General features: G+C 41.4%; 1 protein-coding gene across 3 annotated transcripts; it reads right to left on the bottom strand.

Moving 5' to 3' along the window:
• Positions 1-1667: 1667 nt before the first annotated feature.
• LOC123762924 (uncharacterized) lies at positions 1668-18020 on the bottom strand. Of its 3 annotated transcripts, none has more exons than XM_045749715.2 (6): positions 17799-18020; positions 15975-16739; positions 13148-13445; positions 11322-11487; positions 5520-5687; positions 1668-3900 (listed from the first exon to the last, which is right to left on the bottom strand). In XM_045749715.2, the coding sequence occupies exons 2-6, from the start codon at positions 16732-16734 to the stop codon at positions 3784-3786; spliced, it is 1509 nt and encodes a 502-aa protein (XP_045605671.2). In that variant the 5' UTR covers positions 16735-16739; positions 17799-18020; the 3' UTR covers positions 1668-3783. The 3 variants fall into 3 exon arrangements, with proteins under 3 accessions (XP_045605671.2, XP_045605690.2, XP_045605680.2); XM_045749734.2 differs by having other exon boundaries at positions 13148-13430; positions 17799-18010; XM_045749724.2 differs by lacking the exon at positions 17799-18020 and adding an exon at positions 17426-17578.
• Between the last annotated feature and the right edge of the window lie 453 nt (positions 18021-18473).

The raw sequence follows: 18473 nt of genomic DNA on the forward strand, positions 1-18473 counted from the left end.
GGTCACAAATATGCATCATATACGATAAAAGAAACAAATAAAACCGCATTGGAAATGCATAGGAAAAATATTTGAAAATATATTTGTGGCAACACGCGGTGCTTGAATGGCCTGCGCGACCGTGTCTGGGAGCTTCACACACGGGCGACCAGCCCCTGATGACGTCACAGCGCACCTTGTCCACGCCCTCACAGCCAAAGTAAGTGGAATTTGGTAATTATTTTTACATAGACATGTTCAGGGACGGTAATTTATCATTTTACAAAGAAAAATTATATTTTGGGGAACATTTGATGTCATGCACACTAGGGAAATTTCACAATAAACACAGTGCATCACACTGGTTACATGGGGGACACTCGTTTTGTATGACGTCCGTTTCACATGACGAACATGGAACGGATTAAATTCGTTATGGGAGGTACCACTGTATGTATATATGTATATGTATATATATATATATATATATATATATATATATATATATATATATATATATATATATATATATATATATATATATATATATATATATATATATATATATATATATATAAATTTTTTGGCCAATTTAAGTTTTATGTTATCCTTAATAATTAATAAACAAGCACTTTCACATTCTTAAAACTTGCCAAATAAAAAGCAAAACACTTGTAATAGATGTTCTTGTAATTCAAGCTTCCTTACCTCCAAACAACAGGTAAATACATCCACATTTGGTCATTTATGGTGCTACTATTTAGAAAGAAGGCAGACCAGACCGCATGCCACTCCTGGCTTTTCCTACTTACAGTTGAGTATTTGTTGGATTGTCCTAATCTTGCTATTCCTTCATCTCTAATATCAACTTATCTTGGTAATGATCTGAATACATTCATGGTGTTGTTGAAATACTTTTGTAACAGACAGTTTTCATTTATTTATTAGCCAAAACTTGATATGCAAAATGTTTACATTTTACTTTTTTATTGCAGTGTTAAATGTCGGAAATACCGACACAAAATTACTAACCCCTAACATACCAAGCCAAAACGATTATGTTAGGAACATACTAATCTTACTAACCCACTAATAATCATACGAGAACCATTAAAGGAACTAATTTTAGTGACAGAAAAAATGGGATGTTGCCACGTCAGCAAATCCGCTATTTATGGACAATATTTCTCGTGAAATCATAAAACCTCCGGTCTTAAGGTTAAATATAAGAAATTATTCTCCTGGGCTAAATTAAATGACAAACAAATCACACCTCTACTTCCATAAGTCGATAATGACGAATTCAGAACCATGCTTGCTGATGGTTGTGTCCACAGTAGTCGGGATAATGAGATCCCACACAACGCCATTGTGCACATGTACGTCTAGACGCTAACACGCACCACCTCTCGTTAACAATCGGCATGTGCACACATCTTGAGCTTCGTGACATAAGACCACAAAGTCTCCGCCCAACTGACGAGCTCGACAAACCAGGAAAGTGTTGTACCTGGTCAATTGTAGTAATTTATATATTTATTGGCCAGTAATTATAATTAATATATTGCCCGATTATGATGCTAGAGAACCACCCAGAACGGTTAAGCCCTGTTCCTATTATAGAATTTCTCCCCTGAATATATGTTGTACATACTGTAGTGGTAACAGTTTACTACTAATAATCCAGATCATCCTGATGAACATCTTTATTAATAACAACTTCAGTTCCTAGAATAGCAGGATTACAGAAAGGAAACATGACCATATTTCTGTAGAAGACATTACCACAGGTACATCAGCTGTCAGGAATAGAGGTGACATGGTCAGGCAGTCAAGAAGGATAAGAAGATTAGACCCAGGATAGCAGCCTCGTTAGATGTTAAGATGCGAGTCTCGTCCTAATCACACACTCCGGCCTTGATAAAGCACTCAGGTGTGTGTGAAAGTGTGTAAATTCCTTACATAAATTTCACAAATACACAAGTGTGGGTTTTTATTCTGTTATTATGTCTGTGAGAAGACATTACCATTACTAATAATAATAATAAGCAATTATTATAAGAAGGCTCCAAGCCTGGAAGACTTTGTATCAACTAATATCGAATAGTATAAATAGACATGTACAATATTATCGGCATACTTAGGGTCACCCTCCTTGAATAGCAAGTGATAGATGTAATTAAACAGGTACACAGTTGAACAGGAAGGTGCCTCACCACACCTCTACATATACTAGCTAAGATTCAAAAACAAATTTTAGAAGGAAAACAAACAAGGTATACATGGCCTCCCATCTCAGTATTGTACATTTATACAAATAATCTCTGAAAAAACTAAGGCTTCTTCATCACTCTATTCATCCACCTACTGTATACAATATTAAACTATATTGGGTAGAAAACAGAAAATGTGAGTTCTTGAATAACTACTTAAAATATTATAAACTTGCCACAATATATTATTTCAAGTCTCAAAGTGGTCAGAACTTATCAAATTTAATTCCAAAATCATACTGTATCTACTAAGAATACACAGGTATACTTAAAGGAATGTTATTTTTTCAGGTGTTATACAAATTACCTGAAGTTTCATTAAATAAATTTTTAATGTTTGAAAACTGAAAATGTGAAATTTATTGAAAATATGAAAAATGTCTTGCTCATATTTTTAAGTGAAACTATATAGCACATCATCTAGTATAAGTAAATGTGTAATACATAGTCCCTGTGGTGTAGTGGTAAGACACTCGCCTGGCGTTTCGCGAGCGCTTTGTCCTGGGTATTGTATCCTGGCTGGGTAGGATTTACTGGGTGCAAATCCTTGCCTGTAGCTTTTGTTTACCCAACAGTAAAATGGCTACCTGGTTGTTAAACAATTTAGCAGGTTGTATTCCGTGAACATAGGATTAAGGACTTGCCTGAAACGCTATGCGTGCTAGTGGCTGTATAAGAATGTAAGAAATATATAAATAAAAAATAAAAAATTTGGTGAAGCTTCACTTATTCATTATCACATCATCACTGAAGGTCTCCTAATTACATAATATTCCAAAGGCAGACATCTGAGGGATACACTGCACAATTTCATTAGAAGTTTCTTTTTTATAATATTGTAGTATATATAACTACAGAATATTAAAGCCAATGAAAAATTGCATTCTCAAATTATCACCCAGAAATAAAAGGGCAGGACAAATTCAGTAAATAAGGTAAACCCTAAGGGATCACCTTACTGGGGGATACCTAATAAAGTTAGAGTAGCCTAACCTTTATAACTTGTATGAAAAGTTTCAAGTTTATTTGTTTCAGGCCCATTCCAAACAGCTTTTTTAAAAATTTGAATGATGGTAAATAATTCACACCAGCCTTCTCAATAAATCCTTAACAACCATGTTTGTCCAAAAAAATAAAAATGCAGAGGGGTTCAAGATCAAATTGTAATTCTGTAGGAATTTAAAAACAAATTTCTCTTTAAAAATTAAACTACTAATTAAAGCTCATGTTCTTTTAATACAAGTTACCTACATTTGAAAAAATGACATTACAATTTATTTAGTATTAAATTAACTGCATATTGGTTTACATAAATAGCTATGTTAAAGTGGAATAAAAAAAACTAACTTTCAAAGTCAGAAGCTCTAAAGTACTTCTTTTACTTATGATACTAAGTGAAGATGACTGTACAATTTATGGTTAATTTACTACAGTATTTTGACATTTCAAAATTGAAAAAAGACAAATATTTTAAGTTGCTGTTGATAGAAAAGAGGAATACATGAATATTACAACCTATTTTTCACCAATGTCACCAATCTTTTAATGTTTTGTATATGAACAAACCAGCTGCTAATGAGCCAACTATACAGAACGCACAAACAGCAGCCCGGTATACCATGTTTGCTCCTTGCCCAAGCACAGCCACCTGCCAAATATCATACACATTTAATAAAAAAGAAAAGATGAAAAGGTGAAAATATACAAAAATTCTACATACAAATGCTTTTTCACAACACTTTTGAAGTAAAGATTTATGATCAAATACCTAGTTTCTCATCTTCTTATGACATCATTTACATCCGCAAATGGGAATATGTAAGGAGAGAGTAATTTGGGACTACAAAAATTAACTTCAAACTTTTTCACTTACTTTAACACAAAAAAAAAAAAAATTATTTTATTTTTACAAGAGGCAAGGCCACCTGTGGTTCTATTTCTTCAGGTTTCTATACCAACACACAAAAATATATAAACATTAGAAAGGGTACCCCAGATGTGCTCTGTCCGTCTATCTTTGTCTCCCCATTTGTCCATCTTTGTCGGCCTGTCTTTAACTATGACTAACACGTATAAAACTTTAACTATGACCCCTCAGAGGATTCAAACCCAGGCCATCAAAGGTCTCCCCTTCAACAGCACTGGTACACTGATCACTGCACCAATGGTGCTTAAATTTGTTAAGAGGTGGTAAATCCAGACTCCTAACAGGGACCAAGAAATGCACTTTATGAAGATGCTAAGGCAGCATTTCCCTGGAAACTTGGATAATTGAGTACAATACGCATAAAGAAATGAACCCTCAGGTTTTGGCATAATTGTCAGCTGCAGGAGACTGCTACTGGGATCTGATGGCCTCAATTAATTGCTAAATGGTTTTAGATCATCATAATGGTTTAACAGTAGTGGAAGAGGTAGATGAAATCTGGCTTTGAGTTTTGTGAAAAATGCCTTTCTAAGCTGATTATTTTTACCATTTCCTTGGGTATGATTCACAGTTTGTTGGACAGGATCATATACAGTCAGGCATTATGACACTGCAATAGTGCCAATGAGAACATTTTTTAAACTGACCCTAAAGGGTCATTTAAAAGTGCCAAGATGTCACTAGAAAATGAGCAATCCTGTCAAGATAGACCTACATGGGTTTGTTCATAACATAACTGCCAAGTTAAGGCTATAGTTAACTACAAATTAACCTACAGGAATACCTTTCCAAACCAGCCAGCAGCACCTCCATGCTTAGCTCTATACACTTCTTGCCTCAAAAAGAGCCATCTTGAAACACAGGAAAAGCAAAGCAGGATAGGAAGGAAAAACACCAATATCAAGCAGGAATATTTGAAAAGATCCCTGCTATGAAAGATCACAGCAGCATTCCACATGAGCACTCTGTACTCATGTGGAATGTCACCTTGACTTGAATACTGAGAATTCCAATAATATAGGGCATTCTATGAGCTTGTGTTCAGAAGCATCCAAGTGTCATGTTCGTTGAGGACCTCGTCATTATCACTCAAAGCCTGATTTTTCAGGCACACTTGCAATCTACTACAGAATTACAATAAAATAAAAAAGCTTTGAGTATTGTATCAAAAAAATAATACTGAGAAAGCTAGGTAAATGTTCCCTCAAGTCTTTCAATAAAACATTAAAGTATTTTAAATATCTGATGGTATTTCTGTGTGGCCACCCCAGAACTGGAAATTCCCAATGGAAATATAGGCATCAAAGATAAAAACAGATATATAATTCAAAGGTGCTTACCCAACCACCTGCCTCTTGTACCCATCTACAAACATTGTCAACTAAATACTTTAGTGACCATTTCATTAATAGCTGAAGAAACTCCTCTCCTCGTAGTCGCACCTGATGGACAGCAACATCACCCACAAATGTAAACAAGGCAACAATTCGCTCTGAAGTAATCCCATCCTGAAAATTGTACATAAAACATTAAATCTTAGCTACTGTATTTATATCTGTCGTTTTTTTTCTCAACATGTGCAATAACCCAAATGTCTAATGTTTTAAAGAAGGTTGTTCATAAACTAATACAGTATGTTTATACTACAGTATATACAATATAAAATAAGAGAATGTCCAAAGAATAGAGTCTGGTCTAAAATAACCACTGGTTATTTTAAACGTCCCACTACATATTGTACTAAGCTACAGGAGTAAATCCTATTTAAATTGAACAAAGTAATGAAACAATAACATGAGCATATTTTCTAGCTAAGGAAACATATGCAAAAAACCAACGTTGAATGTAATGAAACGCCATTTTCTGGGCGAGACCCGGAGGCTCCCCAGAGCTTACTAGGCTGATATGCTAATGTCAGACTTTGGCATTAGTCATATGAATGGAGTTCTGTGGGCCTACTGGGGACCACGAGCCGGAACCTGGCCCCCCCTCAGAGAGCCATGGGGAAAGTAATGGCCTATAGAAACCCCCGTGTGGTTGGAAGCATTCTATGTCTGCCATCGATTGGGTCAGGCACCCAGAAAGGTAAGCATCCCAAAACAAACCCCTATTCTGGTGAAATTATTGCTACCAAAAGCTAAACAAGTGGATAGAACTCCCCTAAAAGAAATGAGCAAACGATCATGATGTCACACGTTGTCACGCCACTGTTTGCACAGCTTCCCCCTTCCCTGGAGGGGGAAGGGGGAGCCCCAGACCCCCCTCACGCCGGCTATCCATCCGTCAGTTCTAAGGCTGATGCTAGAGGCTGAGGTTGTGTGCTCTGGCTCCAGTGGTTGTTTCAGCACTGTACCTAGTGTGCGGTGACTGTCTTCTAGGTGGTGTGTGTGCCTGGAGTGATTCTCCAATACTCAGGCTGCATGCACCTAGGGTTTCCTTCCCTAGGTGCCCTGTAAGTACTGCCCTTGGGGCTTGGGGCCACCTTCCACAAGTTCCTTGGGTTCTGCCCCTGCTAGGCTGTTTACTGCTTGATTTTCAGCTGCCCTTTGTGTGCTAGGGTGTTCTGTCTCCCTTGTTCGCCTTGGGGTAGGGGGCAGTTTGCACTGGTAGGGGCGCAGGGTATTACGCAGCTTTTCACCAATCATAGCAGCCGGCTCTGTTCCGCCTGGGTATGTTGTCCTCTTGCGGAGTTTTCTTTTTCTTTTTGTTTGTCTGCCTGGTGGGGGGTCTGCCTTGTTTCTTGCCCCCTGTGTACTGAATACTCTTCCTTCTTCCGGTGGTTCCCCCTGCTAGGTCTCCGTGAGTGTACATTTCCCGGGGGTTCAGTTCTTAGAAGGTTGTTTGGTAGACTTTGGCGCCGGTTAGCAGTACCCTGCCTGGGCGTGAGTCCCTGTAGGTAAACACTCAGGACCCTGGGAAACCCCAAGGGAGTGCATGGGTCCGATGGATGTGGCCCCGGAGTCCCCCCTCGCTTTGTGCGAGTTCGAGGGTTGCTCTGTTCCCTTGTCTCAGGGTGACTCTCACTGTTTTGCCTCCGTCTGCTGCCTGTGGGGTCGGTGGCATCTTCAGCCTGGACCCCTGCAAATTTTGTTGCTTGTTTGTGGCTTGATTACCCAGTCTTATGCTGACTATGCGGGTGCAGGCAGCACGGGCGTTGCAAGTTGAGTTTCGGTGGTGCAACGCGCTCGGTTGTTTGTTTCCCGGGAGCCCGGGGCTGCCCCGTTTTGGTTGGTGTGAAGGGGCTTGGGGGTGTTGGACACTTCGGTTTTGTTCCTTCCATGCCCCCTTGTCTTTCCCCTGTTATGCTCTTCCCTGCATCCGGTTCCTTACTGTTTGTGGGTTCGAGGGTCGGGGCGGGGCTTCACTGGTCTTGAGACTCGGGTGGTCTCAGGGATTTATCCCTTCTGGGGTAGCGACAGAAGCATTCGAGCCTGTTCCTCCAGCCGTGTTGTATGAGTCTGCCAGTGGCTCCCTTCCTTAGTACTTGTCCGGTTGCTCGGGCTTTTCTTTTGAAGCTGGGGATTTGCGTGAACGCCTCGGCCCAGGGACCTGCCTTGTGGGTTCCCGGGGGCTGGTGAGGTGCTGATGTTTGGACCTCGCCTGAGTTTTTCTAACCTCTGGGTGGGGCTTGTGGTTATGAGGAGTGGGGTTTTTTTCTCCCCCCCCCCCTCCCCTCTCCATACATATTTTTGGGAGTCGGCCCCTCCCCGGGATCGATTGATTCCTTGTCCCTTGGATCCGTTGGGTCCATCCTGTCGGTGGGTACGTTTCTCCACCCTTCTTCTTGGGACGGGCCTTCACAGTCATGTTCCTCCTCTTCTTGGGGCTCTGCATGACTTTTGGTCTCGGGTGCGACTTTGCCTTCTGTGGGTTTTCCCTGCGTATGGGTGTGGGGTTCCTCCTTCACCTCTACCCTACTCTTCTCCTGCATGTGCGGCTCTGCCTTCTTCCACTGGCAGTGCTCCCGGAATCTTCCCGGCTATTTTGTGTCGTGACACATTCGTGCCTACGTTCTGCAGGCGAGTTTCTGCAGTCTGGCTTCTTTTTCGCTAGGTGCTGGTTGGTGATTTTTGGATACGAATATACGAACATCTGAACACAGGTGACTGCAGCAGGCCCTTTTGGCCATACAAGGCGGCTCCTATTTATACCCATCCAGTCTCACTCTTATGCATGTCCAGCCCATGCTTGAGTCTAGATAGGTGCCCTACCTCCACCAGGTTACATAGTACAGTGGTGGGGGTATATGTTATGGGGTAAGTGTTTACTAGTTGTTTACTAGTTGTGTTTTCCGGGGGTTGAGCTTTGCTCTTTCGGCCCGCCTCTCAACTGTCAATGAACTGTTTACTAACTACTTTTTTTTTTTTTTTTTTTTTTCCCCACACCACACACACACACACACCCCAGGAAGCAGCCCGTGACAGCTGACTAACTCCCAGGTACCTATTTACTGCTAGGTAACAGGGGCACTTAGGGTGAAAGAAACTTTGCCCATTTGTTTCTGCCTCGTGCGGGAATCAAACCCGCGTCACAGAATTACGAGTCCTGCGCGCTATCCACCAGGCTACGAGGCCCCATCCGTGTTCCTGTCTGGATGTTCTGAGGTGACATTTTGCTGCAGTTTTTATGCTGTGGATGCTTGTTGGGGTTTGGTTGTGGATTTTTGTTTGGTTCTTCCGTGCTTCTTCCTGGGGCCTTACTTGTTCATCTGGGTTAATGGTTGCAAGGGAGGTCACAGCCCTGTTTTTCATGGCCTTCTCTGGGTTACTCATTCCTTGCACATCTTGCAGTGCCTGGCTTAGCCCTTCCATATACATTGGATTCTCTGTACGGTACTTACCTAGTTGTCCTTCCCTAGTTGTGTTTGCGGGAGTTGAGCTCTGGCTTTTTGGTCCCGCTTCTCGCCTGTCATTCACTCATGTTCAGGTTCCTGAGCCTGCTGGGCTCTATCTTATCTACGCTTGCAGCTGTGTGTGGTGTCATCCTCCACCACATCGCTTCCTCATGCATTCTGCTTGTTTACTATTCTGACACTGCAATTTTTTTTCCCCATGTCTCTTTGGCTCGTTTGGGCTCTCATTCCACCGGTGTCCCCCTGGTGCATGTGCCCCTGGGGTCCCGTAGTCGGGCTTTCTCTACCTTATCACTTCCTTTGGGAATCTTAAATCTGGTGATCATATCCTTGTAGCTCGTACTCCTTGGTTCGGGTACTGGTCAGGTGGCGTACCTTTGTACCTTTTTTCCTTTTCGTCTTGGGTTGGGATGTGTCACACAACTGTGTTGTTGGCCTGGTTTGTTGGGATGTTACCAGCGGCTCTGTGTGTTGCTGGTCATGTCCCTTTCATTCCCATTTTGCTACTTGCCTTCTTTATCCCTCATCTTCCTTCTACGCTCTTGTCCCTGACCATTGGTACTGGGGCTTTTTCTTCTGGTCTTTTCATGTGTTTTCTGTTTTCTCATTTTATCCTACACAGGGTTGTGTGTTTTGTTTGTGAATTTTGGTTCTCCTATTGCCAGGTTTCTGGTTTCCTGGCTTTCCTGGCCTGTTGGCGTTTTCACGGTCTCTCGGTTTCCCTTCTTTAGAATTGCATGTCGGGACTGTCGTCTCCGATCTCCTGGCGGGCTCGCCGGCGTTGGGATGGTTTTCTGTATGGCAGATGTTCCATCTCCTCCTTTGCTGGCTTGGGTTTCCGGCTCTGCTGGCTCCATGGTCGCACCCGAGATCTTCCCGCGGCTCCGCTTCTTCCTAAGCTCGATTGGCCCGTGGCGGGGCTGGTTCGGGTCTGCCTCGAGTCTCTCATATTCTGTTGGTGGTCGGGTGGCTTCGTTGATGGTGTCCCACCTGCGTGCTTCTTCTTGGGGACAGTGTGGGGTTTTTGGCGGTCCTTCCTTTTCCTCCTGTCCCTTCTTCGGTAGCTGGGACGATGCATGTCCCTGGGCCTAGTCGGGCCTGTGTCGTTTTGGGTTGGCAGTTGCAGCCAGTTGTCTCGCCTTCGAGTTGTGGAGTGAGCAATGACCGCCTCCCAGGTAAGTCCCTAAGATTTTCCTCTGTGGGTAGTTAGCTCCAGGGAGCCGACCAGGCATCCCCCAGAAAACCAGTGTTGAATGTAATGAAACGCCATTTTCTGGGTGAGACCCGGAGGCTTCCCAGCATCCCTACCTCCCCCTGTCTGCATTTTTTTCATATGTTTTGACATCCAGCCTCAGAACTGATGGGTGGATAGCCGGCGTGAGGGGTCTAGGGCTCCTCCTTCCTCCTCCCGGGGAAGGGGAAGCTGTGCAGACAGTGGCGCGGCGACGTGTGACGTCATGATCATTTGCTCATTTCTTTTAGGGAAGTTCTATCCACTTTTTTAGCTTTTGGTAGCAATAATTTCACCAGAATAGGGGTTTATTTTGGGAAGCTTACCTTTCTGGGTACTTGACCCAGTCGATGGCAGACATAGAATGCTTCCAACCACACAGGGATTTCTATAGGCCATTGCTCCCCATGCCTCTCTGAAGGGGCCAGGTTCTGGCTCATGGTTCCCGGTAGGCCCACAGAACTCCATACACATGACTGATGCCAAAGTCGGATATTAGCATATCAGTCTAGTAAGCTTCGGGGAGCCGACAGGGCTCCCCCCCAGAAAAATAGCAAATAATCAAATTATGCCTCTTTTACAAGAGAAAAGTTTCATTAGCAATAGTTTATTAATGTAACTATTTACTCAGTTGTTGTAGCTTCAGACTAAATTAATGTTTTTTTAAATGGAAGTGTTTATCAATACTATCTTGTATTTAATTACTATGGAACATAGCCTAGTTGGGGGAGGGACTTATTGTTCAGTGGTCTACATTTTTGTTCACAGTCAGAGATCTCTGATTCAATCTCCAAGCAGGACAAAAATGGTTGGGCACATTTCTTTTCACTTGATGCCTCTCTTCACCTAGCAGTAAACAGGTACGTGGGAGTTAGGCAACTGCTTTGGGTTGCATTCTGGGAAAGTCAATAGTTCTACCCAGGATGGGACTTTCATACAAGCATAAATGCAGGCTTCTTATCCCCCAACAATGAAAATTATTATACAGCAATAACATTTATAAAAGCCAACTCTCATTAATTTTGCAAAAATTAACTGTAAATGAGAAATAATACTTACAGAAAAGAGTTCAGTGCAGAGTTGAAAAAAGTTTTCTATATTTATGGATCTCATGTTTACTGTTTCTGCCATAGACTGTACTCTTTTACGCTCCTCAGTTTTTGCAAAGGTGTCTGCCAGTAGCCGTAGCTCTTGGCCAGCTCTTGACCAAGTAGGGTTACTGAAACTATATAAAACCAATACTGTGTCATTATAACTACAAGACAGAGCAGTTTACATTACAATACAATCCTAGCATGAATAACTTTACAACTTTAAGTATCATCTTAAAAAAATTGCATTGAATGTAATGATATTATTCTGGTGGGTCCTTGATGCTTGCTGCCTGGCAAACTCCACCCAAATTAAGCTATGTCAGTACCTTACAGAATCATATACAAGCCTACAAGGTACCACATGCCAAAACCTGGCCCCCCATCTAAAGAGGCACAAGGAGCAATGTATAGTAAATTACCCTAACCAAGAAAAGACCACCAGAAAGGTGGAGCAAATCAATACAGTTGATAGCAAGGCAAACCAACCATAGAAATCAAGACAGCGAATCCCAGAAACTCACAGACCATTCTGTGGTGAACAATTCTAATGTTAGTTCCACCTGCGCAACACCAGATGTGCACCTTCCTCCATTAACCACCAACCTTACCACTTCAGGTCATTTTGCCAAGAAAATGGAAAAGTGATGCCCCCTGATATATGGAAAGGAAGTTTCCAAGGAGCCATCAAAGAGCCACTAGAAAGAGGCATTTTATTACAGTTAATGCTAGTTTTCTGGGAGAGATCCTAATGGTAGCTCCTTGGTACACCATGGAGAAGAAACAAAAGAGGGAAACAAAATAAAAGAACACCAGAGGCAGAGGAGAGCCACAGAATTTAACCCACAGGAAGGGGGGAATTATTAACGAGCAAACCGCCACAAAGCCACTTAAATCCAATGCAGACCGTACACTAAATAACAAGCTGCCAGCACTTTGTTGGACTGCCAAAACCACTAACCCCAAATATCTGCCCAAAACATATTTGAAAACACTGTAGGTAGAGCTGTAAATTTATGAACATCGAGGCCCCAAGGGTAGATCACAGGCTACTTGACACTTCAAACAACCTGAGATAAATGGGTCATGGAACAAAGAAACAAAGACATTGGATCCACCATCTAAATAGCAGTAAGACTGTTCTCAACCTGTGTATAAACATGAGGTGTGGGACATAGCACGCTCTACTGGCCTACCTGAGAAATTGTTCAACCTACACAATTTATTATTTTGCCTACATTTTCAAATTTAGTATAAAAGTAGTAAGCAGTGTAACTCGGCATCAGCATCACTCAGACCTGCACAAATTTACGTGACTGAACTATGGGCAAAAATCTGATAAAGGCCTGAACTTGTAGAGATCAAGGTTCAATTCAAATGTGTGAACATGAAAAACATTGTCTCACTTGGCCCAAGCAGTAGGAAGGCAAGACGACTGAAACTTCGACAGTTCATCATCATCTGTGGAAGGAACAATAAATCAACCCAGATGAAGAGGCACTGTCTATCTCGACCTCGGGGAAGGTTACATCAGCCCTCTTCTCTTCCCTCGTGTGCACAATGACACTCTACATTCTGGGAACCCTAAACCAACCAAGAAGGGTCAATAAGCAATAAGACTTGTTCCTCAACTACTGCCTCTGACAAAGCCTTATCTTCAACAGTGAATAAATTCCATTCAACAATTAATTTACCACAACTGCATATCATACCTTCCTTTTAGCAACTCATTCACTACATCCACCTATCACTTTCACAGCATGTTTCATCCAAGTGAAACAATAAAATTCTAACCCTTGGTGTAAGATGAGTGAATCGGGTACTGCCAGATGGTTGCTCCGTAGTGTATCTGAAGTAAAGTTCATTAAAAGCTCTTGTGCCCCTTGAGTAATATCTTCTGAGGGTGCTGGTGCAAGCGGCAAAGGTTCACACCCACCATCCCTCAAATTAAGTGGATGCCATCTACTCGAAGAGTGTGAGAGAGCAGCTTCTCTTGGATGATGGTAGGGTAAATGGTCCGAGTACCCATTCCTACTGTCATTATGATTAGGTAATCTAGGTAATACTCTGCTTGAAGCTGCAAAAGCAAATGCTGAATTATTTTTCATAAAATACTAGATAAACTATTTTACATATAAAATAGTAAGCTAATTTCATGGAAAATGATTTCATATGAAATTAAGTTATAGAAGCAAATTTTACCTATATAAGAATGGTTGATTTATGACAAACCAGTTTAGAAAATAAAGGGATGAATGGACAACATGACTGTCCATCCTATCTAATTCATTCAGTAAATAGATTATAAAGATGTCAATAATAATTTTCACAAATACAGAACATTTATTTAAATAATTATGGAGAAAATAGGCATTTACAAAATAATTATTTTCACAATTTTAATGTTCATAGGCAACTAAGACAGAAAGTCCTATTTAAATAGTCTTACAACACATGTCTGATTTGGTATGGTATGATGACCAAACCGCACATCAGAAGATGGAGAAATGACGATGTTTTGGTCTGCCCTGGACCATTATCCACACACGACTTAATAATGGTCCAGGACAGACCAAAATGTTGTCTTTTCTCCATCTCCTGATGTGTGGTTTGGTCATCATATCTTCAGCCCACGTTATTGTGACTCATCATCTGCATTTGGTATGGTAATTAAATTATACAGTACGATGAAAAAAGCATCTCTAAGCTACAGTGGGTGTTTCTGAGGAATTACATACATCATCATACCCCATAGCTTTCATAACTGCAGGCCTAAATGTTATGAACAAGTGATTTGCTCAGATTTTGAATATTTTTACTTTTACTTTTTTTGTTAACACTTCCTAGATAAAATATGAAATAGGAAAAAGAAAAAAATGCTTGCCAAAATTCTATTTATATTCATCTCTGGCACATTTCTACTCTAAGATGCAAGCATTAAAGTCTTTACTACTTTCCTTTTGGTACTTGCATATTGTTGTTTTTCTTTACTCTGTTACCCCCCATACAGAATATTAGGTGTACTGTACTTAGGAAACTCCCTCTGTTGTAGGCAAATCTTCAAACCCACATAGAAGTGCCCTTAGATGCTTTGGCCATGACAATAGCAAGAATTTGGGATTATAGATAAAAAGCTTCTTTCTGAGCATGGCACTCAGTTGCCATGCTTAGGCAATTTCCCCACTCTACCAAAAAACAGGACCAGATACAGCCAGGTCAGGATGACACTCTCCCAGACAAAGTCAGGGTCTTTCCTTATATCCCTGCTGGATCATAGTGGTAGAAGGGAGACACTAGAGAAAACTTAATACACCTGTACAGCCCAAAATGACTTCCAGAATGTCCATTCATCTTTGCTCTCCAGGCAAAGAGACTTAACCTAAAGTTTCTCTGCAAACTGATATTTGGAGTGCCTGGCCATTATGCGCCCCCACCCACTATTACATCAGCATCTACATTGTAAACCGAGGTGTAAGGAGCAGCATGTTTCATAAAAATAGAGGAAACTACACATTTATTTATTCCCTAGAACCCCAAGCATCACAGGAACTCCATGTGTGTGCATTGACATTCACTGATATCTATCCACAGCACAGTGTATCTGAAGGTGGTGGGGGCAGCCACCTTCAGGAAAGTCCAAAAAACCTGTAAGTACAGGGGCTTAGGACATTGTTACAGGTTTGTGCCAATAGTCTTAAATAACCTAGGTGCCTGGGATAAATGTGTACTTAAGTTTCTGAAGGAGGTGGAAGAGGAACTCATTAGGCAGATCAGAGACCCAAGAGCAGATAGTTTCCTGTTCCAGTATACCCATGTCACAATCCTGAGAGGAAAATGCCTTCTGTATTATTGAAATGCTCCCCCACCTCTACAGATCTGGATGAAGTTTTGTGGACAGAAATTGTCATGTACATGTGTATTCTCTAAGCTGTAACACAACATGTTGTCATTATATGACAGAGTGCTGGGAAGACGGGACATCACGAGCGTAGCTCTCATCCTGTAACTACACTTAGGTAATTACAATGTCACATTGTGTTACAGGCTAAAGGTGTTAAATTTGCTAATCACAGAAGATAGAAGAAAAGGAGGAGGTATGACCACTATATACAAAAAAGTAACAGGGATTGACAAAACTAACAAAGATGAATTCTTGAAAACTGCAACTTTAAGAACAAGAGGGCATAGATTCAAGCTAAGGAAGCAAAGATGCCTAAAAAATATTCCAAAATTCTCTTTTGCAAACAGAGTGGAAACAGTTACAACAAGTGAGGTGGTGGTGGTGGATGCCAAAACTGTCAGTAGTTTCAAGCCTCATATGACAATGAGTACTAGGAAGACAGAAGATCATGCATGCAACTCTCATTCTGTAACTACACTTAGGTAATTACATACACAAATATACATGCATAAATACACATCCATACATATACCACAATCAACTTAGAAGGAAAATCAGGTAAATAAATTCATATGTTGTTTTACCAATTCTTTGTTTTATTTGAGGGTAATGATACCATATATTAGATACAATATATTTAGCTAACATATAGAGAATGCAATTTCAGATACAGAATTGGTACAGCATTACTGTTAAACAAAATTATCTATAAATGCTTACCTGGAGGGGTATTGAGATTTGGTAACTGTGAATAACTATCTTCAAATGCATAAGTAGTAGTACCAGAATAAGTCTGATCTTCTGACAAATTTCTTCGATGAGAAAAGCGATTACTTCTTCTACTGGTACATCTAATATTGTCTTCAAAGTTCACAGGAACATGATCAGTGTCATCCCTTTCATTCAGCAGTCTTCTATCACGAGGTCTGACAGACATGTCTGGCACAAACTGGTGGTAGCTGAACTCGCGGTGGTAATTTGTATACTGCTCGTATTGCTGATCATTGCTGTTCTCATCGACATTATTGTTTTCACTATCTTGCATTGCACGTTCATTAAACTCCTCAACTGAAATATGTGTATTCCTTTGATATGGATGGAGTGGTGAAGGTGGAAATGTGGGTGGAGGGGAAGAAAGTGTGGGAGAAAGGCCAGGAACGGGAGATGGAAGAGAGGGGGATGAGGAGTGCAGTGATGATAGTGGAGAATTCAACTGAAGAGATACAGGTGTGCCAGCGAGTGGCAGGGATGATGACAGGAGTTGAGGAGTATGCTCGCCACTACTTGGACTAAATACAGTCTCTTCCTCATTTATTCTATAAACTTCTTTGTCGTCAGGTGTGTCAACATCAGACGCTGCCAGAGCCCTGGCTCCAGATTGTGATACCTCTGGATTTTGACAAGTGCCACTTCCAACTTGTGGACTTGACCACTGGACACCTTCCTTCCCTTGTGGAGGATCTATGAATTCTTTAGTCATCTGAACTGTAAAAAAAAAAAAAAAAATCTTATATGACAATGAGGGAAAACAATCACTTGTATCTAAAAGTGATGATGATGTATTTGTTCACTTATCCACACTTGTAAGTTGAAATTTGGTGTATGTATATTGTACTCCCATAAGTTAACATGTTATGTGAATTTACCTGAGCGCCACTATCTATTAATCCAATCCAACTCATCTTAACAAAACCTAACCCAGCCTAATAATACATAATGTTTTAACAATTAGAAAACCACCTTCATCTTGAAACATGTGTATGTTTTGGCTGTACCCCAGTTCAATTTGACCCCATGCAAAGCAGAAGCCAGATGCCCAACCTGCTCCAGTACAACCAGGAGTCCAGTACTGTACAGCATTTAAGACATAAAGTGTAGAACACCAGTTGAGACTACAATTTTATTGTATTGCTATTAATGTGGGTGTTCTATAGGTTGATAACTGTCAATTAAGCAAGCTCAAGATATAAAGTATAGTACCTGTATTTCAATATACTAGTACTGTAGTACCTTTATTTCATTCTTAGAAGTATGGCAATTATAATCAGTACTAATATAGCTTCTAAATACCTTTAAACTCTTCCTAATGATAAACTGACATAACTCAGCGGGGCGAGCTGAGGCACAGTAATTACTTCAGTCCACTCATACCTGGGAAGTCTTTGTCATACCTGACAATGAGTGCTGGGAAGACGGGACACCATGAGCGTAGCTCTCATCCTGTAACTACACTTAGGTAGTTAATTACCTGGACCAGCATCCGTTTCTCACGCACGTCTCCTTAGATGCCATGCTTCTGTCATGCTAACAACACACACGCGCACCCGTGAGTTATACAACTGTTGTTGATTACATGCTGGGCAAGGTCAGTTGTAGCCTAGGAGACTCTTTATAAGTCTAAATGGAACAGAAAATATCAACTCAACATTAACCTCAGTGGCACACAACAAGTGAGACAGCGCCGCGACTCTCCATCGGTGCCCTCACATTTATGTGTGTATATATACATGTACAGTACGCTTGATGCCCTCATCAAATACAAACCTTGTAGTGTTGTTATGGTCAAAGTGGCCTTGTGGTGTGTCCGTGGCCTTGTAGTGTGTCCGTGGCCGTAGTGGCGGGTGTCACGGCTCCAACACTGGTGGGTTTGTTTACTGCCCTCACTCCCCCACCCCCTCTCCCATAACCCTCCCTGCTCCCTCCTGTGAGGGTTTCTGCTGTTAATGTCGCCGCCCCCACCAACACTTCACCGTTGCCCTCTGCCCTCGCCAGACCATCACTGCCGCCTCCCCACCAACCCATAAACATAAACCATCACCCACAACTATAACCCCCTGACTGCTACTGTTGATGATTTTGGGGCGACGACAATCGTGGGATCGGATGCGCCCCGACGTGTAATTGCAGAATTAGGCTGGGTGATGTCCATATCTATGGCAGGTGGCTGCAGGTAATGAGTCCCTCCCCCACCCACCCAATGGTGAACATTCCAATTGTAAACTATGTGAACAAGAGCTGGGACATACTTTCCAACACTATATCTGTGATTGCCCTGTTATAAGTGACTTCTGACCAAATAGTATGAGGTGCTTTGAGCTATGTAATTACTTCATACACTCAGGAATATTGGAAGATATTCTTGTGCTGTACCCAGATTTTGCTAGTGGAGGCTAATAGATTAGCCTTACATTTCATGTTCTCTCCTCCTTTTTAGTCAGA

This window comes from Procambarus clarkii, chromosome 5 (genome assembly GCF_040958095.1).
Source record: "Procambarus clarkii isolate CNS0578487 chromosome 5, FALCON_Pclarkii_2.0, whole genome shotgun sequence".
Lineage (NCBI taxonomy): Eukaryota > Metazoa > Arthropoda > Malacostraca > Decapoda > Cambaridae > Procambarus > Procambarus clarkii.